The sequence below is a fragment of the Haliotis cracherodii genome, unplaced genomic scaffold (genome assembly GCF_022045235.1).
Source record: "Haliotis cracherodii isolate W230 unplaced genomic scaffold, xgHalCrac1.p SCAF_1, whole genome shotgun sequence".
In the NCBI taxonomy this organism is placed as follows: Eukaryota; Metazoa; Mollusca; class Gastropoda; order Lepetellida; family Haliotidae; genus Haliotis; species Haliotis cracherodii.
In genome coordinates, this window is record NW_027266264.1 from 67682254 (window position 1) to 67709644 (window position 27391).

General features: G+C 43.3%; 1 protein-coding gene and 1 pseudogene across 1 annotated transcript; both read left to right on the forward strand.

Moving 5' to 3' along the window:
- The first annotated feature begins 7507 nt into the window (after positions 1 to 7507).
- Positions 7508 to 15642, forward strand: LOC139457089 (multiple epidermal growth factor-like domains protein 10; annotated as a pseudogene).
- Positions 15643 to 19792: 4150 nt separating this feature from the next.
- LOC139457098 (multiple epidermal growth factor-like domains protein 10) lies at positions 19793 to 27182 on the forward strand. The gene is made up of 6 exons (XM_071238539.1): positions 19793 to 19798; positions 20247 to 20310; positions 20499 to 20606; positions 23247 to 24371; positions 26599 to 26701; positions 26939 to 27182. Exons 1-6 carry the CDS (start codon positions 19793 to 19795, stop codon positions 27180 to 27182), a joined length of 1650 nt encoding a protein of 549 aa, XP_071094640.1.
- Positions 27183 to 27391: the final 209 nt, after the last annotated feature.

Below are 27391 nucleotides of genomic sequence, written 5' to 3' on the forward strand. Positions count from 1 at the left end.
ACCCACCCCACCCACCCCTCCCCATCATTTTGTTCATATTCTGTTCATAAATAGGTTACTATTTCTTGTACGCATCGTCTCAAGTTTTGGAAAAGAGACGCGGCGCCAAGACAATGCATCATTTGCTTATATTGATATAATCATTAATCTTATTGAAGAGAAATAAATATGTGTAGCAAGATTGTTCAGTCCTCAAAACTACCTCCTCCTGCGTATTCTCACGCTTGGATCGAAGATGCGAAGAACGAAACAGAAACTGTTTAATGTGGTGCGGAAATCGTTTCAGAAAAAAACATATGTCTAGGTTCTGTATCAGTATCGGTGCATACAGGGTTCAGCAAGTTCAGCATGAAACAATCCAACTGCACCGTGGCAGTGTTGAAGTCATCGGGCCATGTGACAGTCCTTCATCATAGTAAACATGGACGATTATTGAAACGGACGACCACCTTTTTTATATAAAGTTATTTTCTAAAACAAGGCACCCCACTTTCTAAATAAATTCATCAGTTACACACAGGTTAACTTTCATTATTTCGCTTGTATTTCCCTGGTCTGTTGGATTTATGTTATTGCTGTATTCATACACGCAACACTGTCTGTCATTATCATAATCTTCGGGTTCTGTTGAGCTTTCGTGTTTAGAAAGATCATTGTTAAACTCTAGGCTATCTGTGACAAAAGGCATAAAAATTCGATGGAATGTTTATGAGAATGTATAATTGCTTAGCCAAGCGTTTTTGAATGAGAAACGTAGTCTATGTTTCGAGGTTTTATAGAGATGTCAGGAAAACGTTCATCGTGTGCTCTTCCAATGAAGCAATTGTTATTTTCAAAAGTAGCATTACACGTCTCGGACCACTTAAAAAGCATTGTCGAAATAACAGAATAAAGTGCCCTTTTCATGTAAACTATATTTAAGTGTCCAAATGTTAGAATTCTTTTATTTACTTAAAAACATAAGTATAAAGCATATGTTTATGTTGGAAATTTTGTATATGTCGATGGCCAAACAAAACATCTTGTTGTATACATTCTTTTATTGTTCCTTATGTTGTGTTAATCATGGATTGTTGTATATAACAGAATAAACATTTGTTCAGATCGTTATTTCGTTAACTATTTCCTTAACAAATGCAGTTTGACTCATGGTCAGTGTACAAGTTGACATTATTCAGTGTCACAGCGACCTGTGTTATGTAAGTGACTACGCCCCTTAGTCCCTTAAAGACATAACAATGAAGCGGCGAGACACAGTCAGTCAGGTTACACACAATCGCGTCACGGCCACACACACTCTGTCAGGTTACACACAGTCAACAAGGTCACACACCATTGCTCCACCACGACAGTGGACCAGGTCACACACAATCGCTGCACGGTGACAGGGAACCAGGTCACACACAATCGCGTCATGATCACACACACTCAGTCAGGTTACACACAGTCAGCAAGGTCACACACAATCGCGTCACGGTCACACACACTCAGTCAGGTTACACACAGTCAGCAAGGTCACACACAATCGCGTCACGGACACACACACTCAGTCAGGTTACACACAGTCAGTAAGGTCACACACAATCGCGTCACGGTCACACACACTCAGTCAGGTTACACACAGTCAGTAAGGTCACACACAATCGCGTCACGGTCACACACACTCAGTCAGGTTACACAGTCAGCAAGGTCACACACAATCGCGTCACGGTCACACACACTCAGTCAGGTTACACACAGTCAGCAAGGTCACACACAATCGCGTCAGGGTCACACACACTCAGTCAGGTTACACAGTCAGTAAGGTCACACACAATCGCGTCACGGCCACACACACTCAGTCAGGTTACACAGTCAGTAAGGTCACACACAATCGCGTCACGGCCACACACACTCAGTCAGGTTACACACAGTCAGCAAGGTCACACACAATCGCGTCACGGTCACACACACTCAGTCAGGTTACACACAGTCAGTAAGGTCACACACAATCGCGTCACGGTCACACACACTCAGTCAGGTTACACACAGTCAGCAAGGTCACACACAATCGCGTCACGGTCACACACACTCAGTCAGGTTACACACAGTCAGCAAGGTCACACACAATCGCGTCAGGGTCACACACACTCAGTCAGGTTACACACAGTCAGTAAGGTCACACACAATCGCGTCACGGTCACACACACTCAGTCAGGTTACACAGTCAGCAAGGTCACACACAATCGCGTCACGGTCACACACACTCAGTCAGGTTACACACAGTCAGCAAGGTCACACACAATCGCGTCAGGGTCACACACACTCAGTCAGGTTACACAGTCAGTAAGGTCACACACAATCGCGTCACGGCCACACACACTCAGTCAGGTTACACACAGTCAGCAAGGTCACACACAATCGCGTCACGGTCACACACACTCAGTCAGGTTACACACAGTCAGTAAGGTCACACACAATCGCGTCACGGCCACACACACTCAGTCAGGTTACACAGTCAGTAAGGTCACACACAATCGCGTCACGGTCACACACAACCGCGTCACGGTCACACACACTCAGTCAGGTTACACACAGTCAGTAAGGTCACACCATTGCTCCACCTCGACAGTGAACCAGGTCACATACAATCGCTGCACGGTGACAGTGAACCAGGTCACATACAATCCCGTAACGGCGACACACTCTTAGACAGGTCACACACCCTCACGTCACGGTGACACAGTCAGCCAGGTCACATGCCATCGCTGCACGGCGACACACAGTCAGCCAGGTCACATGCCATCGCTGCACGGCGACACACAGTCAGCCAGGTCACATGCCATCGCTGCACGGCGACACACAGTCAGCCAGGTCACATACCATCGCTGCACGGCTACACACAGTCAGCCAGGTCACATACCATCGCTGCACGGCTACACACAGTCAGCCAGGTCACATACCATCGCTGCACGGCTACACACAGTCAGCCAGGTCACATACCATCGTTGCACGGCTACACACTGTCAGTCAGGTCACACACAGTCGGCAAGGTCACACACAATCGCATCACGGTGACACACAGTCAGCCGGGTTACACACAGTCGGCAAGGTTACACACAATCGCATCACGGCGACACACAGTCAGTCAGGTTACACACAGTCGGCAAGGTTACACACAATCGCGTCACGGTGACACACAGTCAGCCGGGTTACACACAGTCAGCAAGGTTACACACAATCGCGTCACGGTGACACACAGTCAGCCAGGTCATAAAACAGTCAGCCAAGTCACACACAATCGCTGCACGGGCACACACAGTCAACCATCCGACTATAGACAAGATTGGATTCCTGGGAATATTCAGGGAGAGACATGGCTTTACAACTGTATATCGCTGCATAAAATAAATAACCCGATTGTGGAATTAACCTATGAGTATATTTGTTGATTAACCTCGACTGAAATTCATTTACTCATGTTGCCGTTGACGATGTGACACACAGTCACTTTGGATGGAAAGGTGTAGCTATTTTGATGCAAGTTATACAATTTGATGTAAATGCCACATAATTTAAGACAAATAAAACATCAAGGTAACCATGTACACATCTCAACATAGTGAGTGGTATTGTCACCTGATAGAAGGCCCTGGATACTGCACATAGTGGATGAAGCGGCAGTACAATATTCAGTTCTCCACCAACCTTCCTTATGTCCCCCGGGCTAACAATACACCGGTATCATGTCGGGATCAAAACCTAATCAAGCGCAAAAAAATGTTTTAAACAGGTCAAATATATTTGCTGGATGTATTGCCGAATATATCCATGATCTAAAATTTAAATACACACCCATATATGTGTAAGGTATAACGTTGGGCAGTCAAGCTGTATGTGCTGATCCCCTAAACTCTGTACAGTTGCAAGTTAAGCAGTAGTTTGGCTTATCGCTATAGGTTCTTCTGAGCTTGACATTGGAGATCATAACACCAGAAACAAGTTCTCATTTCACCAGCTGAGCACAGTAACAAATCTGTTTTATTTGTTCTAATTAGAAACAACAGATAGTAGTTAACATGAATATATTGTTTGTGTTTATGAAACTGCTTTTAACTTAATAAAATCCACTTTCAATACATTGTTTCTCGTTTCAATTACCAGCATGCCTGCAACAGAAATTTGTTGTTAGTTGTCTTAGTCCGTCTTAAATGTAGATACAGAAGTTGATATGGACGTTAACCATCAACATACAAAGAAGGCAAACTATATCAATAACGTGTGTGTATGTATTCACATTTGACACCATCTAGGTGGAACTCACATTCTTTTTTTATTTGCACAAACCTACGCTGTGTATAATACGTGGGCTACGAGTAAATGCAGATAATAAACCTGTCTGGAAATAAGCGTTTTAATTTGAAAGTTGCTAAAGGTGACGTGAAAGTCAATTTCCTCACTTACTCGACTATACGCAGCATAGCCATATCATGTATCAATGCTAGGGTGAAAAGTCAACTTTTAAGCACTAATGTCTTCTCACGTCAAGTTATCTAACTCTTGCCATTGTCAGTCCTTAATCACCAACCTCCTAAAAGACTAAACTGACGGACAAAAGAAAGTATACACCCATGTTTGATCGTGGCAGATGCTGGAACAAACAAGAAATGGTTATTCGATTGTGATGATGTATTTCATACGGGTGACGCACTTGTGTTCTGGAACTTAGGTTTGCAGCATTTCGGCGACTCTAGTAACGTTTTAATAACGTTTGTAATTCGTTTGGGTCAAATATAAACATATTCAAGTCTGACAGTTGACATCGAAAGGTTGTAACATGCATACATTACGTGAAACCCAAAGAGTTAGACGTCTAAATTCTACGGTATTATCATGTTGAATAATATTTCAGTTATATCACTGCGTGTTAGCGTAATATGATAGCATTTACTGCTTCTGGAGAAGCCTGTGGCAAAGAATACACTACTTACACATCAAAGAATGTTTTAAGTGGGGCATAGCAAGGATTTGAACCCTCGACTAGCATATTCTCGTACAGATAAGGGGTGAAACTCTACACAGCGGATTGTGGCGTCTTGTGTTATGCCACATGAACATGACCTGTCATGATTATATACAACAAAGTTGAACTGTGACAAATATAAGCGACAAAATTCATTCTATACTCATAAGAAATCTCTGCCAAAAACGAAGACGATTGTGCGATGCCGACTATATTATCAGATGGGTTTATGAATCACTATTAATTAAGAATTATCAATATATATTCTTTTATCATAATTGTTCACCTCAATGGTTGTACATCTGTGCACAATTTTATTGAGAACGTGTGACGTCATGTTTACACTGATAGCTATACAAAAACAGCTGTATCGCGGAATAACATAGTTCCTCAAAAAGAGAGACATGAGCGTGTGTATGCACATCTTGCTCTTCAGAAACACCTGTCAGAAGACTTGTATTCAAATCATATCACCATTAGATGAGAAAGGATGATATGAGGACTGTTAAGAACTACCTCAGTAAGTCAGTCACAATGGCAGAGGATCATAATTATACATATACATCAACTACAAGGCACGAAAACGTGACGTTGGCGATTGCGGAAGTTGTTAATGAACCTGTGGCGGTTGCATGTTTTAGTCATCATTGATCAATTGGGTGATCATTGAAAGAGGACAAAAGATGTGTCAAATAGACACTAAGATAAATGCATAGATTGCTGTAGACTGTCACTGTTAGCCTAGACACGGATTGAGTCAATGCTATGATAGTTTGGATGTGCATTTCTTCGTTTTGTTCACTAGGATGAGTTGCAGCGAGGATATTCGTGAACGATCACGCAGTCAAACTCTCTGACGTTTCTCACTGTATACTAAAACTCTGAATTCAAGATGAAAGGGTCTCAATAATCAGATAAAACGCTTCTGTATGTATTCATGCTACGGAATTGTAGTGGGTTCCCACAGGAATGTGGAAATAGTCCGTCAGTCTTTACGTCATTTCAAGAACACGGTCAATTCCGCAGTCATGTGGAAAAGCCGTATATCATGTAAACTTCAAATTTATAAGTTATTATATTGATAAGACCAGGTGTTCGCGAAATGCAGAACCTATCCTGCTCCGCTTTAGAAAAGACACGGGATCATCAAAATAGAAATCATAATTTTCACTGATGCGTTCAACAAGGCTGGAGCTGCTGTAAATTTGCACGACATAAAGGCAAAGTTGACTATTGGGACGCCTCTTGTCATACAGTCTTGTGGATAGTTTTTGTCACTCTGAAGTTCTAAGTAAAAACAGAATATTGTACATGAACTGCCAGGAACGAGCTCTTTGCAAAATGTTACAAATTCAAATATCTTCTCAAATAGCTCATCCGTTCGTGTGTGCGTGTGCGTGTGCGTGTGCGTGTGCGTGTGTGTCTTTTTGCATTACTCCGGACTAATGTGTTGTGTATATACTAGCCCACTGAGATACCGTGCGGCAGTTTCACATTGACACAACATACAGACACAGTATACAGACTCCAACCCGACCAGTAGTTGCTCCAGTCAGAGTTACAGCGAGTACCATCTTCTCACGTCTTTTACTATGACGCGGCCGGGGATCGAGACACTGAACTTCCGCTCTCCATCATTTTGTGCAATTCCGGCAGCACAGTATCATAATTGAATTGAATTTATGGTATCATAGTAGCTTAAGGCAGCTGCTACTTTCATAGAATACTTATGGTATGTGATAATTGATGACAGAGGATTGCAATAGGTCACAAAAAGCATTTGTCAGAATATGTGGTCACATGCCCATCCGTGTCATCATGAAAATACACGGTAACGTTATTAAAAACTTGAAAGCAAATTCCTGCTTTTTTATACCATCCTTAAAATATGTATAGCTACATATATATTTCTTCCTTGTTGATAATTTCAGTTTCTGTTATAAATCTATTCCGCATTCTGTGCAGGGAAACGTTTAAATCAGTATACACACACAGCGTCTGGTTATTCTTTCTTTGTTGCTTATATTACACTCAGGACGCTGTATATGCAGAAAACATGAAGGTTGATGCTGTACATTATGCTTCTTAAGATATGGTTTCTTCTTACGTTTGATTACTTGATTGTGAAGTATTGCTTCCTTCATGCATTATGTTGGCGGTCGGGTAGCCTAGTGGTTAAAGCGTTGGATCGTCACCCTGAAGACCCGGGGAAGCCGATTTCTGGTGTCCCCCGACGTGATATTGCTGGTATATTGCTAAGAGCGGCGTAAAACCATACTCACTCACTTAATGCATTATTATTTAAAGCTGGCCATGAATACACTGTCCGTAGTCATTGTGTGCGAAATGAACAGCTTTGAACATCCTATTTCCAGTAAATTGCATCATTGTGTTTAGTTGATGCTGGTGATTTATTATCGTGTCTTGTCACGTCCATCAATCTGTGCAGTGAGATGAGCCATTATCATCCGAAATCATCATGTAAAATAAACTGCCTTTCAGGTGTGGGTTGTGCTCTTCGTGTCTACATGCATGCTGGTGGAAGCCGAATCCGGTCTTGCTAAAGGTACATCACTCTGCATGTCATTGTGTCAAAAAATACATTTATAGTCTCCAGGATCTATTGTCCTGTAGAAACTGCAAAAAGCAAAGTCATAACAGTAACGTTAAAGTAATACAGGTGAGGTGAAATGGGGTTTAACGTCGCGTCCAAGATTATTGCACTCATATAGCGACGTGCATGTACGTGTGTGTGTTTGTGTGGCTGCTTGTACTAGTCCTGACTGATGCCGATTTATAGTGCTAGCTCACTGAGATACCATGCTACAGTTTGACATCAATACCCCACTCAGACATAGTGCACTGACTCCGGGCCGACCAGTCATTGTTTTAGACCCTTAATGCTGAGCATCAGACAGGGTAACAACAAGTACCATCTTTTAGCGTCTTTTGGTATGACGCGGCGAGGGATCGAACCCAGGACCTTCCGCTCTCCGGGCGGACGCTCTATCTCTTGACTACGGAGGCGGTCTAAAGTAATACAGACGCTGACTATTTTCCTTATGACTTCAACGTCAACATATCTTTCACATGATTTTGTTTGGTTAATATCTTTCAGACAATTCAAAATGCCAGGATGCATTAGCTTTGTGTAAAGACGTCAACTGTGACAACCCTGGTATGCCAGATGCGTGCCCGGTGACGTGTGGACGCTGCAACCCCACAGGTTTAATGTTTTCTTCTATCTGATGTAGTGGAGCCATATGAATGTACATCGAACTTGAACTAAACTGAGAGGCAAAAGAGAGTTTGCTCTTGTAACTGAAACATGAAAGAAGTTTTGCTTAATTTGATTATGTCTATTTAACAATCACTCATTCCTGCAACGATTTAAACCTAAATTGCTTCAATGTAGACTGGGGTAAGAAATATATTTGCAACCACATGACCAGTACCATGTTTGAAATATAAATGTGTGCCGATGAAAGCAAATATATTGATTTTCTAAGATATGATGTCTAAGATATCCATCAGCAGTTGTGTATTTAACGAATGTAACTTTTTATTATATACTTCATTGTGAAAGACTGAGTTTTCCGAAGTTGAGAAAAAGTGTTATTTTCATTGCAGTGAACATAACACTTGATATTTCACAGCAGTGAACTCAACACTTGATATTTCACTGCTGTGAACATAACACTTTGACGGAACCATTGTCATACGATAGTTACCTCCCCCTGAAATGTCTCCCTTGGTCGAAAGTGATTAGCTCGTATACAAACTAATGACGTTCTTTTTGACGTGAGGTCCACATTGACAAGGCAAAATAATGACAGACGGTCGTTTATGGAGTTAATGTCACTTGTTGCCGTTTGTTATTCTCTCGGAAATGTTTCCTTGTCAATCGAGACTGTTCGTTTTGCAAAGGGACATTTTTATTACTTGACAAGCGTGTTTTCTTTCGCTTCCAACAGCGGTCTCCTAGTTTTCAAGAATATTTTTTTGTTAAAGTTGATTATGTATATAATCATATTTAAATTTATAACATCATCAGCAATCAATACCATTAAATGTTTTGGATGAACACCATGCTTGATACTATTTGTTTACGAAAAGTGAAAACAACAGTTAATTCAACTTTCGAGTTGTCTTTAAACTACATTAACAACCATGACATGTCAAAGCTCTAAACAAAATATCAAATGTATTTCATCACTGTTTACTGTTTACTTTTTTAATCACCAACTATACTTAATTCCGATTGGTATATATGCTAACAATTCGAAGAGGGGAATATTATGTAACTAGTTCGGAGGCGAGTTTTTGCAGCCCAAATCGTTCGGACGGAGGTTAACACAACTGCAATTGGCATACTCTTAGTCAAATACAACATCGTGTATAAAATCTAACAGCATGATCAATGAACTTTAGATTTAATTGGCTTAATACCACGAAAATAACATTCTTTTCTTTTGTAGACTGTGGACCTGGTATGTACTGGAATGGCACCACTTGTAAACAATGCTTGGACGGGAGATGGGGAAGAAACCGTCAAAAACAATGCAACAAATGGTGTTTGGGTGGTACATGTGACCGACTGTCTGGAGAATGTGACAACTGTAAACGGGACAGGTATGGCAAGTTCTGTGAAGAGACATGTGCCAACTGTAATAACTGTACAGATACATCCTCAAACTGTCACCGAACAACTGGAACCTGTCTGTGTGGTTGTATTCAAGGCTTCAGTGGAGGTACATGTGAACGACGCTGCCATGCCAACTGTAGATTCAAGACATGTAATTCCTCTGGAATCTGTGTTAATGGTTGTAAGAAAGGATACTTCGGACCAAAATGTGATGAAAACTGTGGAGAATGTGTTAATCAATCTTGCTCAAGAATAGGTACATGTTTGAAAGGTTGCAACAGTGGATGGCACGGTTTGAAATGCAACAACACCTGCAGTTACAACTGTGAACATCCAAACTGCCATCAGGACGGAACGTGCATGACGTGCTTGGATGGGTTTCATGGCGACCAATGAAACAAAAACTGTTCTGCTGGATGTGCCACAAGACAGTGTAACAGAGATAGCCATGTAAAGTGCCTTAATACAAGTTGCAGTCAGACCTCTGGGGAATGTGACTATGGTTGTGTATCGGGCTGGTTTGGAGCCACGTGTAGTGCCACATGTCCGGACAATTGTTCTGCTGGTACATGCAACAGAGACGGTGGATCGTGTCTGTCTTGTAGGGTGGGATTTAGAGGAACACACTGTAACATGTCATGTCCTCCACATTGTGTTGAATGTCAGCAGAATGCCAGTCACTGCACATCATTTAGACCTGTTTATTTTGGAAACACTTGTAAAAAAGAGTGCAATGGTTGCCTGGATGGGAGGTGTAATATCACAGATGGGTTCTGCATAGCCGGTTGTAAACCAAGCTTGTATGGACGAGAATGCCAGTTTAATTGCAGCAGAAATTGTTTGAGGCAAAATGAAGTCTCATCGTGTTTTCAAAGCAACGGAACCTGTGTTTACGGTTGTAACACTGGATGGTACAATGCAGAGTGTGATATTCCATGTCCACCAGGGTGTAGCGGGACTACGTGTCATGACTTCACTGGCAGATGTTCAAATGGTTGCACAGATGCACTGTATGGTCCTCACTGTAATCAGTCATGTCGCTGTCTGATGTCCCGATGTAACGCGGCGGGCTTATGTACGCGGTGTCAGAATGGCTACTATGGCCAGAGCTGTTCTTCAACATGTCCATCGAGATGTGATACCTGTGAGCAGTACACCGGCGACTCTGTTACTTGTGTGGAGGGCAGGCACGGTCACCTGTGCAAAGGTAAGAAGAGTGATGTGCTGATATTGGAGTCAAGACTTAGTTGTTCAAGCTACTGATCGTTCATTTCTGAAAAGGTTTAAAATTTACATTCAGGATATTGTCCCGTTTATTTTAAGTCATCGACAATTAGGCCCAGATGGACCCATATTGTCATCTCTGCGTCTGTACTTTGTCATTTAAGCTTAAGAGCCTGTCACACAATATCGATGTACCTCGCCGGGAATAAACCGGAGCAAATATTTAACAACGGCGAGAAAACCGGCGGAGCTCCGGCGAGAAAGCACATGAAAAATCAAAATTAATAGTAGCAATACCGATGTAGTACCGGCGTCCCCGTTGTTCTATCTTTGTCCTACCGATGTAAGAGCCGATGTGCTACCGAATACCACTTTTCTGTCACCTTAGTGTTACCGATGCGCCGCCGATGTTATACCGATGTACCACCGTTGACCGGAGCTATAGCGGAGTGATACAGTTGCGCTGCCGATGCACTACCGATGTGCTACCGATGTACATCGGCAGGACAACGGTGTGATGGTGGAGCTCCGGTATCACATGGGCGGCGCATCGGTACTACTTCGGTGGTATTCGGTAGTACTACGGTATCACATCGGTACCAATACGGTACACATTGAGGCCACCGGAGAGCCGCCGATCCATTACGGGGCGCTACCGGTGCTCTACCGACATTACCGAAGCCATACCGGAGTACTGCCCTTGAAGTCCCGTTGTACTCCCGTTGTCCGATGTTCTGACGATGTCCTGAGGATTTACTACCGTTCTCAGCGATGTGATACCGTTGCGCTGCCGTACTAGTAGCGATCCCCGAAAATCGCCAAATTTGTGCTCTGGCATAGCTCCGGCGACCCAAATCGGCTAGGTGTGACAGGCCCTTAGACCAGTGAATCAGGCACACCCTCGCCTCAGACATATAAGGACATGTCAGCAGTATGTTGGAAGAAAGACTTGAAGTGATGCGGGTCTTAGACGTTTCCACAGTGGTGAAACCCATGACCTGCCGAAACCTACAAAACATTAGTAGTGTGAACCGTTATTCGAATCCAAGTTCATAAGTTTCTGGCACGTTTGCGACTCCTTAGATAACTTCTCCCATTCCCTCTTCAACCTAAACACTCACCCTCACCTTCACCCTCACCTTCACCCTCACCTTCACTCTCACCCTCAACACTCATCCTCACTCTCAACACTCACCCTCGCCCTCAACACTCACCCTCACCTCACCCTCAACACTAACCCTCACCCTCGCCCTCAACACTCACCCTCAACACTCACCCTCACCTCACCCTCAACACTCACCCTCACCCTCGCCCTCAACACTCACCCTCACCTGAACCTCACCCTAGCCCTCAACACTCACACTCACCCTCAACACTCACCCTCAACACTCACCCTCACCTCACCCTCACTCTTGCCTTCAAAGCTCACCCTCACTCTGAAAACTCACCCTCGCCCTCAACACTCACCCTCACCCTCACCCTCAACACTCACCCTCACCTCACCCTCACTCTTGCCTTCAAAACTCACCCTCACTCTGAAAACTCACCCTCGCCCTCAACACTCACCCTCACCCTCACCCTCAACACTCACCCTCGCCCTCAACACTCACCCTCACCCTCGCCCTCAACACTCACCCTCACCTCACCCTCAACACTCACCCTCAAAACTCACACTCACCCTCACCTTCGCCCTCAACACTCACCTCAACCTCAACACACACCCTCACCCTCAACACTCACCCTCTCCCTCAACACTCACCCTCACCCTCAACACTCACCCTTACCCTCAACACTCACCTCACCCTCAACACTCACCCTCACCTCACCCTCAACACTCACCCTCAAAACTCACCCTCACCCTCGCCCTCAACACTCACCCTCACTTGAACCTCAACCTCGCCTTCAACAGTCATCCTCGCCCTCAAAACTCACCCTCGCCCTCAACACTCACCCTCACCTCACCCTCACTCTCGCCTTCAACACTCATCCTCACCCTCAACACTCACCCTCGCCCTCAACACTCACCCTCAACACTCACCCTCGCCCTCAACACTCACCCTCGCCCTCAACACTCACCCTCGCCCTCAACACTCACCCTCACCCTCACCCTCACCCTCGCCCTCAACACTCACCCTCACCCTCACCCTCAACACTCACCCTCACCTCACCCTCACTCTTGCCTTCAAAACTCACCCTCACTCTGAAAACTCACCCTCGCCCTCAACACTCACCCTCACCCTCACCCTCAACACTCACCCTCGCCCTCAACACTCACCCTCACCCTCGCCCTCAACACTCACCCTCACCTCACCCTCAACACTCACCCTCAAAACTCACACTCACCCTCACCTTCGCCCTCAACACTCACCTCAACCTCAACACACACCCTCACCCTCAACACTCACCCTCTCCCTCAACACTCACCCTCACCCTCAACACTCACCCTTACCCTCAACACTCACCTCACCCTCAACACTCACCCTCACCTCACCCTCAACACTCACCCTCAAAACTCACCCTCACCCTCGCCCTCAACACTCACCCTCACTTGAACCTCAACCTCGCCTTCAACAGTCATCCTCGCCCTCAAAACTCACCCTCGCCCTCAACACTCACCCTCACCTCACCCTCACTCTCGCCTTCAACACTCATCCTTACCCTCAACACTCACCCTCGCCCTCAACACTCACCCTCAACACTCACCCTTACCCTCAACACTCACCTCACCCTCAACACTCACCCTCACCTCACCCTCAACACTCACCCTCAAAACTCACCCTCACCCTCGCCCTCAACACTCACCCTCACTTGAACCTCAACCTCGCCTTCAACAGTCATCCTCGCCCTCAAAACTCACCCTCGCCCTCAACACTCACCCTCACCTCACCCTCACTCTCGCCTTCAACACTCATCCTCACCCTCAACACTCACCCTCGCCCTCAACACTCACCCTCAACACTCACCCTCGCCCTCAACACTCACCCTCGCCCTCAACACTCACCCTCGCCCTCAACACTCACCCTCACCCTCACCCTCACCCTCACCCTCAACACTCACCCTCACCCTCAACACTCACACTCACCCTCAACACTCACACTCACACTTACACTCACACTCACACTCACACTCACACTCACACTCACCCTCACCCTCACCCTCACCCTCGCCCTCACCCTCACCCTCGCCCTCACCCTCACCCTCGCCCTCACCCTCACCCTCGCCCTCGGTCTCATACTCACACTCACACTCACACTCACCTCACCCTCGCCCTTGCCCTCAACACTCGACTTCACCCTCAACACTCACCCTCGTCCTCAACACTCACCCTCACCCTCACCCTCACCCTCTCCCTCGGTCTCATACTCACACTCATCCTCACCTCACCCTCTTACCCTCAACACTCATCCTCACCTACCCTGACCCTCACCCTCACCCTCACCCTCGCCCTCACCCTCGCCCTCACCCTCGCCCTCCCTTCGTCCCTGATCCAACCCCTACTCCCACCTCCAGCTTCAATCCTATATCGACACATTGAACTAAGTCTTTCCTGTTCATAATTACATTATAACTTAGCTGAGGTATCCTGCCTTATTCCGAATAGAGATGCAAATATCAAAGGTCAAGTAGGGACTTGTCCGAAATATAGACTAAGTTGAATTGTTACCTTGTTTCGTTTTGTCGCTGTGTGTACATCTGACTACACTTCTTAACGTTATGACAGGACAGACCGACTGTCAACAACGTCTGATCGTGGCCCTGACGTCTCATAGACTAGGGTTAGAGTAGCTTTCCTTTGACAAAGGGCAGTTACTCTAGCGGACAGACCGATGGATTGCCGTGAAAGGCACATTTAAAAAAAATTGTTTCAGATTTCAGTTGAAACTATATTGGCTACTGTCACTGTCTGACTGACACATCACTTACCCTATGACGTAATAAATATTAATGCGCGCATTCCAGGAAAACTCGCAATGTTTCGGTAATGTTTGTGAGAGAGGGAAAGCCATTTTGAAGCAAAGAATTAAAGAATGACATTATATGATAAAGAGGTTATCACGCTTGTGTGTTTGGGGATGGTAAATATCCTGTATTAGGAATAAACACTATGTATTTAGCTCGCCAAGGCTCGCTAAATACAATGTTTATTCTTAATGCAGGATATTTACCATCCCCAAACACATTCGTGTGATAACCTCTATGTATATTAACTGTTGTGAATTATGTACCCTCACTTATTTGTTTAGCTACATGAATGTTCAACTTTTGCAGTGTCATACGTACAGTCACTTCCTCACCGGGTCCGTGTTTTGTCGACATGCATTGGAGTTTTCCTCTTTGGTGTTGGAATTGTAGTGGCCTTCATTATCATCAGGTAATACATCCTTTGTTCTTATATACAAGAATGTCCAGCGGCGCATGAAGAATAAGTAACCTAAGTATCTGCAGGTATAGACTGAAGAATGCATTGAAATGTATCCCTGAACATTAAAATTAATGTTTCAACATGGTCAATCTCATAGCTTGGTGGGAATAAAATGTTTTTTATTAACAGTAGATCCTAATTGGTACTTACAAATACTTGGTCGTGACTTAAATTGCTAATTAATGAATTTGATGTTCCAGAAAAAAGTGCACTCGATCTCCAAGGGGCATTTATCTCTCCCCTGTCCGAACTGACCATCTTGATTCGGATGACATTTCACCGGCCGCGTCATACCAAAAGGAGTTTGAATATGGTACTTCTTCGGCTCGGCTCGACGCTCGGATTTAAGGGGTTAAAACAAGGACTGGTCGGCTCGGACTCAGTATACTGTGGCTGAGTGGGGTATTCATGTTAAACTGCGGCATGGTATCTCATTGTGTTAGCACAATAAATAGGCATCAGTCCGGACTAGTACAAGCTGCCATACTCACACACCTGTATGCATGTCGCTATATAAGTGCAATAATCTTGGACGCGACATTAAACCCAGTTTCACCTCACTATCCTTTAGTTCTCTCCACGAATGTATTGGACCACGAGCCTGTATATATCTATACATTGCTTATAAGGTGCAAAACTTTGCTTCAATCTCCCCATATATGTGTAAGGTATAACGTTGGGCAGTCAAGCTGTATGTGCTGATCCCCAAAGTTGCAAGTTAAAGCGGTAGTTTGGCTTATCGCCATAGGTTCTTCTGAGCTTGACCTTGGAGATCATAACATCAGAAACAATGAGTTATCATTTCACCAGCAGTAACAATTCCATTTTATTTGTTTTAATTAGTAACAACAGATAGTAGTTTACATGAATATATTGTTTGTGTTTATGAAACTGCTTTTAACTCAATAAAATCAACTTTCAATACATTGTTTCTTGTTTCAATTAACAGCATGCGTGCAACAGAAATTTGTTGTTAGTTGTCTTAGTCCGTCTTAAATGTAGATACAGAAGTTGATATGGACGTTTACCATCAACATACAAAGAAGGCAAACTATATCAATAACGTGTGTGTATGTATTCACATTTGACACCATCTAGGTGGAACTCACATTCTTTTTTTATTTGCACAAACCTACGCTGTGTATAATACGTGGGCTACGAGTAAATGCAGATAATAAACCTGTCTGGAAATAAGCGTTTTAATTTGAAAGTTGCTAAAGGTGACGTGAAAGTCAATTTCCTCACTTACTCGACTATACGCAGCATAGCCATATCATGTATCAATGCTAGGGTGAAAAGTCAACTTTTAAGCACTAATGTCTTCTCACGTCAAGTTATCTAACTCTTGCCATTGTCAGTCCTTAATCACCAACCTCCTAAAAGACTAAACTGACGGACAAAAGAAAGTATACACCCATGTTTGATCGTGGCAGATGCTGGAACAAACAAGAAATGCTTATTCGATTGTGATGATGTATTTCATACGGGTGACGCACTTGTGTTCTGGAACTTAGGTTTGCAGCATTTCGGCGACTCTAGTAACGTTTTGATAACGTTTGTAATTCGTTTGGGTCAAATATAAACATATTCAAGTCTGACAGTTGACATCGAAAGGTTGTAACATGCATACATTACGTGAAACCCAAAGAGTTAGACGTCTAAATTCTACGGTATTATCATGTTGAATAATATTTCAGTTATATCACTGCGTGTTAGCGTAATATGATAGCATTTACTGCTTCTGGAGAAGCCTGTGGCAAAGAATACACTACTTACACATCAAAGAATGTTTTAAGTGGGGCATAGCAAGGATTTGAACCCTCGACTAGCATATTCTCGTACAGATAAGGGGTGAAACTCTACACAGCGGATTGTGGCGTCTTGTGTTACGCCACATGAACATGACCTGTCATGATTATATACAACAAAGTTGAACTGTGACAAATATAAAATTCATTCTATACTCATAAGAAATCTCTGCCAAAAACAAAGACGATTGTGCGATGCCAACTATATTATCAGATGGGCTTATGAATCACTATTAATTAAGAATTATCAATATATATTCTTTTATCTCAATTGTTCACCTCAATGGTTGTAGGCCTACATCTGTGCACAATTTTATTGAGAACGTGTGACGTCATGTTTACACTGAAAGCTATACAAAAACAGCTGTATCGCCGAATAACATAGTTCCTCAAAAAGAGAGACATGAGTGTGTGTATGCACATCTTGCTCTTCAGAAACACCTGACAGCAGACTTGTATTCAAATGATATCACCATTATAAGTGAAAGGATGAGATGAGGACTGTTAAGAACTACCTCAGTAAGTCAGTCACAATGGCAGAGGATCATAATTATACATTTACATCAACTACAAGACACGAAAACGTGACTTTGGAGATTTCGGAAGTTGTTAATGGACCTGTGGCGGTTGCATGTTTTAGTCATCACTGATCAATTGGGTGATCATTGAAAGAGGACAAAAGATGTGTCAAATAGACACTAAGATAAATTCATAGACTGTTGTAGACTGTCACTGTTAGCCTAGACACGGATTGAGTCAATGTTATGATAGTTTGGATGTGCATTTCTTCGTTTTGTTCACTAGGATGAGTCGCAGCGAGGATATTCGTGAACGATCATGAAGTCAAACTCTGAATTCAAGACGAAAGGGTCTCGATTAACGTAAAGAACGCTTCTGTATGTATTCATGCTTCTGTTATAGTGCAAACCATTTCAATACTTTTATTTAAAATTGTGCAAACCATTTCAATACTTTTATTTAACATTTCATTTATCTAAATACCTAACTGGTTCAATATGTTTCCAAGTGCACCGAAATGCTATGCCCTTTGTCTGTTTAATATATTCAGCAAACATTCGGCGTATCCCCTCTTATCATAAGCCCCTCCGGGCAGGACCCTTAATCTCCAGCGCTATCTATAAATTTCAGTTAACACCTCCTTACGTCGTCGGATCTTACGTATATACATACACGTGTGACAATGACCTTGCCACACGTTATGTGATACCTCGCTCTACAAAACCCGACTGACATGGTCAGTCAGGGAGACAGCCTGGACACAGACAGAAGGTAAGTGACAGAACGGTCCTCCCACCCGGGAAGATTGGCCACTCGGTCCCGGTGTGCGTTCTGTCACGTTATTATCAACATGTACCTTTTCGACTCATTTCAACCATCAACAATAAACATGGCTGCTGTCGTCTTAAACTTCACACCTGAGTTTTGTCTTCCGTCATCACCCTGAGCTACCATCCGAGGGCCGAAACCTACGCCCTTGGACACTTCGGAATTGTAAGGGGTTCCCACAGGAATGTGGAAGTAGTCCGTAAGCGTTTACGTCATTTCAAGAACACGGTCAATTCCGCAGTCATGTTGAAAAGCCGTATTTCATGTAAACTTCAAATTTATAAATTATTATATTGATAAGACCAGGTGTTCGCGAAATGGAGAACCTATCCTGCTCCGCTTTAGAAAAGACACGGGAACATCAAAATAGAAATCAAATTTCTCACTGATGAGTTAAATTTGCATAATGTCCTCCATACAACTGCTGTAAAACCTTTTGAAAGCTGTATTTGGGACTTGTATGTTGTAAATATGATCAAATAAGGCTGGAGCTGCTGTAAATTTGCACGACATAATGGCAAAGTTGACTGGTGGAACGTTGAAGTCATGCCATGTCATACAGTCTTGTGGATAGTTTTTGCCACTCTGAATCTTTATGCAAAGGTCTAAGTAAAAACAGAATATTGTACATGAACTGCCAGGGACGAGCTCTTCGCAAAATGTTACAAATTCACATATCTTCTCAAATATCCCATCCGTGCGTGTGCGTGTGCGTGTGTGTCTGGACTAATGTGTTGTGTATATTCTAGCCCACTGAGAATCCGTGCGGCAGTTTCACATGGACACAACACTCAAGCACAGTATACAGACTCCAAGCCGACCAGTAGTTGCTCCGGTCAGGGTCACAACGAGTACCATCTTCTCACGTCTTTTACTATGACGCGGCCGGGGATCGAGACACTGAACTTCCGCTCTCCATCATTTTGTGCAATTCCGGCAGCACAGTATTATAATTGAATTGAATTTATGGTATCATAGTAGCTTGAGGCAGTTTCCACTTTCATAGAATACTTATGGTATGTGATAATTGATAACAGATGATTGCAATAGTTCACTTAAAAAAGAATTTGTCAGAATATATGGCCACATGCCCATCCGTGTCATCATGAAAATATACGGTAACGTTAATAAAAACTTGGAAGCAAATTTCAAATTGTTTATGCCATGCTTAAAATGTGTATAGCTACATATATATTTCTTCCTTGTTGATAATTTCAGTTTCTGTGATAAATCTATTCCGCATTCTGTGCAGGGAAACGTTTAAATCAGTATACACACACAGCGTCTGGTTATTCTTTCTCTGTTGCTTATATTGCACTCAGGACGCTGTATATGCAGAAAACATGAAGGTTGGTGCTGTACATTATGCTTCTTAAGATATGGTTTCTTCTTACGTTTGATTACTTGGTTGTAAAATAATTGCTTCCTTTTTGCATTATGTTGGCGGTCGGGTAGCCTAGTGGTTAAAGCGTTGGATCGTCACCCCGAAGACCCCGGGAAGCCCATTCCTGGTGTCGCCCTCCGTGATATCGTGGAATATTGCTAAGAGCGGCGTAAAACCATACTCACTCACTTAGTGCATTATGATTTAAAGCTGGCAATGAATACACTGTCCGTAGTCAGAGTATGCGAAATGAACAACTTTGAACAACCTCACTCTGTTATTTCCAGCATAATGCATTTAGTTAATGCTGGTGATTTATTATCGTGACTTGTCGCGTCCTTCAATCTGTGTAGTGAGATGAGCCATTATCATCTGAAATCATCGTGTAAAATAAACTTAAGTCTACCTTTCAGGTGTGTATTGTGCTCTTCGTGTCTGCAGGCATACTGATGGAAGCCGACTCGGGTCTTGCTAAAGGTACATCACTCTGCATGTCATTGTGTCAAAAACTACATCTATAGTCGCCAGGATCTATTGTACAAAAGAAACTGCAAAAGTCAAAGTAATAACAGTAACGTTAAAGTGATACAGACGCTGACTGTTTTCTTTATGTCTTCAACATAAATATATCTTTCACATGACTTTGTTTGGTTAATATCTTTCAGACAATTCAAAATGCCAGGATGCATCAGCTCGGTGTAAAGGCGTCAACTGTGACAGCCCTGGTGTGGCAAATGCGTGCCCGGTGACGTGTGGACGCTGCAACCCCACAGGTTTAATGTTTTCTTCTATCTGATGTAGTGGAGCCATGTGACTGTACATCGAACCTGAACTAAACTGATAGGGCAAAAGAAAGTATACCGAGATTTCTCTTGTAACTGAAACATGAAAGAAGTTTTGCTTAATTTGATTATGTCTATTTAACAATCACTCATTCCTGCAACGCTTTGTCTGGGTACATTGGTGTAAACCTAAATTGGTCCAATGAAGACTGGGGTTAGAAATATATTTGCAACTACATGACCAGTACCATGTTTGAAATATAAATGTGTGCCGATGAAAGCAAATATATTGATTTTCTAAGATATGATGTCTAAGATATCCATCAGCAGTTGTGTATTTATTAACGAATGTAACTTTTTATTATATACTCCAGTGTGTAAGACTGAGTTTTCCGAAGTTGAGAAAAGTGATATTATAATTGCTGTGAACACAACACTTGCTATTTCACTGTAGTGAACATAACACTTTGACGGAACCATTGTCATACGAGAGCTGCCTCCCCCTAAATTGTCTCCCTTTGTCGTTAGTGACTAGCCCGTATACTTACTTCTGACGTTCCTTTTGACGTTAGGTCCACATTGACAAGGCAAAATACAGACGGTCGTTTATGGAGTTCATATCACTTCTTGCTGTTTGTTATTCTCTCGAAAATGTTTCCTTATAAACTGTAAATTTCTCATTTGACTCGTCAATCGAGACTGTTCGTTTTGCAGAGCGACATTTTTATTACTTAACAAGCGTGTATTCTTTCGCTTCCAACAGCGGTCTCCTAGTGTTCAAGAATTTTTTTGTTAAAGTTGATTATGTATATAATCATATTTAAATTTATTATACAGAATTTTCGTGACCAATAATATTATTTGACATTTATTTATTGTTTATATTTTTTTAACGATTTTGCAAACACGAAACTACTTTTTAAGTCGCAAAAACAAGGGGTGGTAAACTGTCCCTGTGTGTTAGGTAGGGAACTTTGCTTTTCAAGGATTTACATTTGTAAAGAAATACCAATTTCTGGTAGACAACCACATAAAAAGTATAAAATAAATGGGATATTCCATGAGTGAAATATCCAGTTTCTCTCATCTCGTGACCGGAGAAAAACAGATATTTCCACTCGTGGCGTATAGAATATTAAGAAGTGTTAAATCAAATCATATTTTACAAAATATAAACATATAATATTTTGTGAGTGCAGACTAATCGCCAGAATAATATAATATCGGTAGCTTAAGATAAGTTTACTTGAAAATGAAAATATAATAAAATCAACTGAGGTATGTAATCTTTTGCTCATCAGTTTATTTTCATTTTAAGTCATTTATATGCATTTTGATGGAGTATTACGGAAAACTACGGATTATTTTTAATTCATTTACGTATGCATTTATTTGACCGGCTGATTCTATTTGTGACTGCACTGATACGTGGTTGATGTTACATGTAATTACTGTTTGATTTCGATTATGATAACTGACATTCAGCAAGTCAGTATAAGTATATAATTGAGGAAGGTAACATACCTGCACTTCTTTGTACTTGTGGCAGTATCCACATTTCATGTAAATATCTGTCGAGTTCATTATTGTGTCCCACTGGGTTCCATTTCAATATTCTTCACGATTATGATCGTGGATGTGTTGGCCACACACCAGTACTTATAGGTTTCTCCGATGTGGTATACTTGGGTTCGATTTGGACCTCTTCAACAGACATGATGACGTCATAAAGCTTAACGTAACGTCGTTCATTCACAGTTGACTTTTTTCCCACGATTAATAAAACATCTGTTTTACTCCTAATGATTAACGTATTTCATGTGTCAGTGGATTGTGCTGGAACTTAAATTTAGCTCGTAAAATTCCGTAGAATCCTTTGCATCACACTGTTAGATTGGATATTTTTGTTTGTTGAGTTCCAAAACAGTAAATTATGACAACACAGAGTTGAAGGAGCACCTATTCTCAATACATCACATTTCGTTTCAATTCACACCTATCATTTTCAAAAGTAACTAAGTGCTTTGAAGTCTTGTGTTCCATTCCCGACATGGGTACAATGTGTGAAGCCCATTTCTGGTGTCTCCCGCCATGATATTGCTGGATTATTGCCAAAAGCGTCGTAAAACCATACTCACTCATTCACTTGTGTGACCCCTACATACCATTTCATAATATGCTCACATGATCAGCTATCAATACCATTAAATGTGTGGGATGAACACCTTGCTTGATACTTTGTTTACGTAAAGTGAAAAAAACAGTTAATTCAACGTTCGAGTTTTCTTTAAACTAGATTGACAACCATGAAATTGCAAAACTCAAAAGCTTTTATCAAATTTATTTCATCACTGTTTACTGTTTACTTTTTTAATCACCAACTATACTTCATTCCGATTGATATAATTTATATGCTAACAATCCCAGATGAAATATTCTGTAAGTATGAACTAGTTCGGAGGCTGTTTTTTGCAGCCCAAATCGTTTATAAACGTTCGGACGGGGGTTAACACAACTGCACTTGACAAACTCTTACTCAAATACAATAACATCGTGTATAAACTCCAACAATATGATCAATGAACTTTAGTTGGCTTAATGCCACGAAAATAACGTTCTTCTATTTTGTAGACTGTCGACCTGGTATGTACTGGAATGGCACCACTTGTGCACAATGCTTGGACGGGCTGCATGCTGAAAACAACGGAAGTTGTCCGTGTATCATACCAGGCAGATGGGGATCAAAGTGTGAACATCAGTGCAACAAAGGGTGTTCGGGTGGTATGTGTCACCCACTATCTGGAGAATGTGACAACTGTAAACGGGACAGGTATGGCAAGTCCTGTGAAGAGACATGTGCCAACTGTAATAACTGCATTAATACATCCTCAAACTGTCACCGAACAACTGGAACCTGTCTGTGTGGTTGTAGACAAGGCTTCTATGGAGGTCCATGTGAACGACGCTGCCCTGCCAACTGTAGACTCAAAACATGTAATTCCTCTGGAATCTGTGTTCAAGGTTGTAAGGAAGGATACTTCGGGCCAAAATGTGATGAAAACTGTGGAGAATGTGACGATCAATCTTGTTCAAGAATAGGTACATGTTTGAAAGGTTGCAACAGTGGATGGCACGGTTTGAAATGCAACACCCCCTGCAGTTACAACTGTGAACATTTAAATTGTCATCAGAACGGAACATGCATGGCATGCATGGGTGGGTTTCATGGCGACCAATGCAACAAAAACTGTTCTGCTGGATGTGCCACGAGACAGTGTAACAGAGATAGCAATGTAAAGTGCCTTAATACAAGTTGTAGTCAGACCTCTGGGGAATGTGACTATGGTTGTGTATCGGGCTGGTATGGAGCCACGTGTAGTGCCACATGTCCGGACAACTGTTCTGCTGGCACATGCAGCAGAGACGATGGAACCTGTGTTTACGGTTGTAACACTGGATGGTACAAGGCAGAGTGTGATATTCCATGTCCACCAGGGTGTAAAGGAAGGACATGTGCCAGAGAAACTGGAATATGTGCAGGTGGTTGCACATACGCACTGTATGGTCCACACTGTAATCAGTCATGTCGCTGTCTGATGTCCCGATGTAACGCGGCGGGCTTATGTGCGCGGTGTCAGAATGGCTACTATGGCCAGAGCTGTTCTTCAACATGTCCATCGAGATGTGATACCTGTGAGCAATACACCGGCGACTGTGTTACTTGTGTGGAAGGCTGGCACGGTCACCTGTGCAAAGGTAAGAAGCGTGATGTGCTGATATTAGAGTCAAGTCTTAGTTGTTCAAGCTACTGATCGATCATTTCTGAAAAGGTTTAAAATTTACATTCAGGATATTGTCCCGTTTAATTTAAGTCATCGACAATTAGGCCCAGATGGACCCATATTGTCATCTCTGCGTCTGTAATTTGTCATTTAAGCTAAAGGGCCTGTCACACACTACCGATGTACCTAGCCGGGACTAAACAACGGCGAGAAAACCGGCGGAGCTCCGGCGAGAAAGCACTTGAAAAATCAAAATTGATAGTAGCAATACCGATGTAGTACCGGCGTTCCCGTTGTGATACCGTTGTTCTACAGTTGTCCTACCGATGTAAGGATGTACAGAATACCACGTTTCTGTCACCTTAGTGTTACCGATGCACCGCCGATGTTATACCGCTGCCCACCGTTGACCGGAGCTATAGCGGAGTAATACCGTTGTGCTGCGGATGCACTACCGATGTGCTACTATGTGTACATCGGAAGGACAACGGTGTGACGGTGGAGCTCCGGTATCACATCGGCGGCGCATCGGTACTACTTCGGTGGTATTCGGTAGTACTACGGTATCACATCGGTACCAGTACGGTACACATTGAGGCCACCGGAGAGCCTGTTCTTAACGATGTGATATCGTTGCGCTGCCGTACTAGTACCGATTCCCGAAAATCGCCAAATTTGTGCTCTGGTATAGCTCCGGCGACCCAAATCGGCTAGGTGTGACAGGCCCTTAAGCCAGTGAATCAGGCACACCCTCGCTTTAGACATATAAGGACATGTCAGCAGTATGTCCTTATAGTACTGAAGTGATGCGGGTCTTAGACGTTTTCCACAGTGGTGAAACCCATGAGCATCCGAAACCTACAAAACATTAATAGAGTGAACCGTTATTCGAATCCACGTTCATAGGTTTGCGACTCCTTAGATAACTTCTCCCATTCCCTCTTCAACCTCAACACTCACCCTCACCATCACCCTAAACCCATCTCCCACCCTCACCCTTATCCCATCTACCACCCTCACCATCACCCTAAACCCGTCTCTAAAACCTCACCCTCAACACTAATCCTCACCCTCACCTTAAACCCATCTCCCACACTCACCCTCACCCTCACCCCATCTCTAAAACCTCGCCCTCAACACTAATCCTCACCCTCACCTTAAACCCATCTCCCACCCTCACCCTCACCCTCACCCCATCTCTCAACTTCGCCCTCAACACTAATCCTCACCCTCACCCTCAACCCATCTCTCACCCTCGCCCTCAACACTAATCCTCACCCTCACCCCATCTCTCACCCTCGCCCTCAACACTAATCCACACCCTCACCCTAAACCCATCTCCCACACTCACCCTCACCCTCACCCCATCGCTTACCCTCGCCCTCAACACTAATCCACACCCTCACCTTAAACCCATCTCCCACCCTCACCCTCACCCTCACCCTCACCCTCACCCCATCTCTCAACCTCGCCCTCAACACTAATCCTCAACCTCACCCTCAACCCATCTCTCACCCTCGCCCTCAACACTCATCCTCACCCTCACCCCATCTCTCACCCTCGCCCTCAACACTAATCCACACCCTCACCCTAAACCCATCTCCCACACTCACCCTCACCCCATCGCTCACTATCGCCCTCAACACTAATCCACACCCTCACCCTAAACCCATTTCCCACCCTCACCCTCACCCTTTCCCCATCTCTCACCCTCGCCCTCAACACTTATCCTCACCCTCACCCTCAACCCATCTCCCACCCTCACCCTCACCCTCACCCCATCTCTCACCCTCGCCCTCAACACTAATCCTCACCCTCACCCTCACCCCATCTCTCACCCTCGCCCTCAACACTAATCCTCACCCTCACCCTCGCTCTCGCTTCGTTCTCACCTTCACCTTCACCCTCAACCCCACCCTCAACCTCAACCCCACCCTCACCTTCACCCTCAACTTCACCCTCACCCGTATCCGCATCTGCAACCTCACCTTCATCCTCATCCCCACTCCAACCCCTACTCCCCCCTCCAGCTTCAATCCTATATCGACACATTGAACTAAGTCTCTTCTGTTCATAATTTCATTTTAACAGAGCTGAATGATACTGTCATATTCCGAAACATGTTGACCTATATATTAACTGTTGGTGAATTATGTACCCTTACTAGTTTGTTTAGCAAGATGAATGTTCCACTTTTGCAGAGTCATACGTGCAGTCACTTCGTCATCGGGTCCGTGTTTTGTCAACATGCATTGGAGTTGTCCTCTTTGGTGTTGGAATTGTAGTGGCCTTCATTATCATCAGGTAATACATCCTTTGTTCTTATACAAGAATGTCCAGCAGTGCATGAAGAATAAGTAACGTAAGTATCTGCAAGTATAGACTTAGAATGCATTGAAATGTAAGCTAAAATAAATATTAATGTTTCAACATGGTCAATATCACATCTTGTGTCTTCCTTTATTGACAGTAGATCATAGTTTTCATTAACAAATACTTGATCGTGACTTGAATAGCTAATTAATGAATTTGATGTTCCAGAAAAAAGTGCACTGGATCTCTCAGGGGCATTTATCTCTCCCCTGTCCGAACTGACCATCTTGTTTCGGATGACATTTCACTCCAAGAGTTCAGCGAGGACGGTGAAAGTGGACAATCTCACTATGAAACTATTCCAGACGATTCCCAGGGAGGATATGAGGCGCTTACACCTTCAACTTCAGGTACTTCCGGGTACACAGCTCTGCCGCCGTCGCTTGATAATGTCCGGGTGACAGGGGTCTAATTATTCTATCGGTTTCATACTTTGAGTTGTGTGTTGAGTTTCTATTTGACGTTCCGTCTTTTGCCTACCACACATTGAAACCGGCGTTGACTACAGTAAACACATAGGGCAGATGTTTAACATACTCAGTTACCTGTTCTATCAAGTCGGAGAAATTCAATCATAGCCTTATGAGAGCGGAGAGCGGAAGGTCCGGGGTTCGATCACCG

What these genes read in the sequence shown, in the direction of transcription:
- LOC139457098 (XM_071238539.1), top strand. An exon ending in GCACGGTCACCTGTGCAAAG is followed by an intron (nt 24,372 to 26,598) that starts GTAAGAAGCGTG and finishes CCACTTTTGCAG; the next exon opens with AGTCATACGTGCAGTCACTT. An exon ending in GTGGCCTTCATTATCATCAG is followed by an intron (nt 26,702 to 26,938) that starts GTAATACATCCT and finishes TTGATGTTCCAG; the next exon opens with AAAAAAGTGCACTGGATCTC.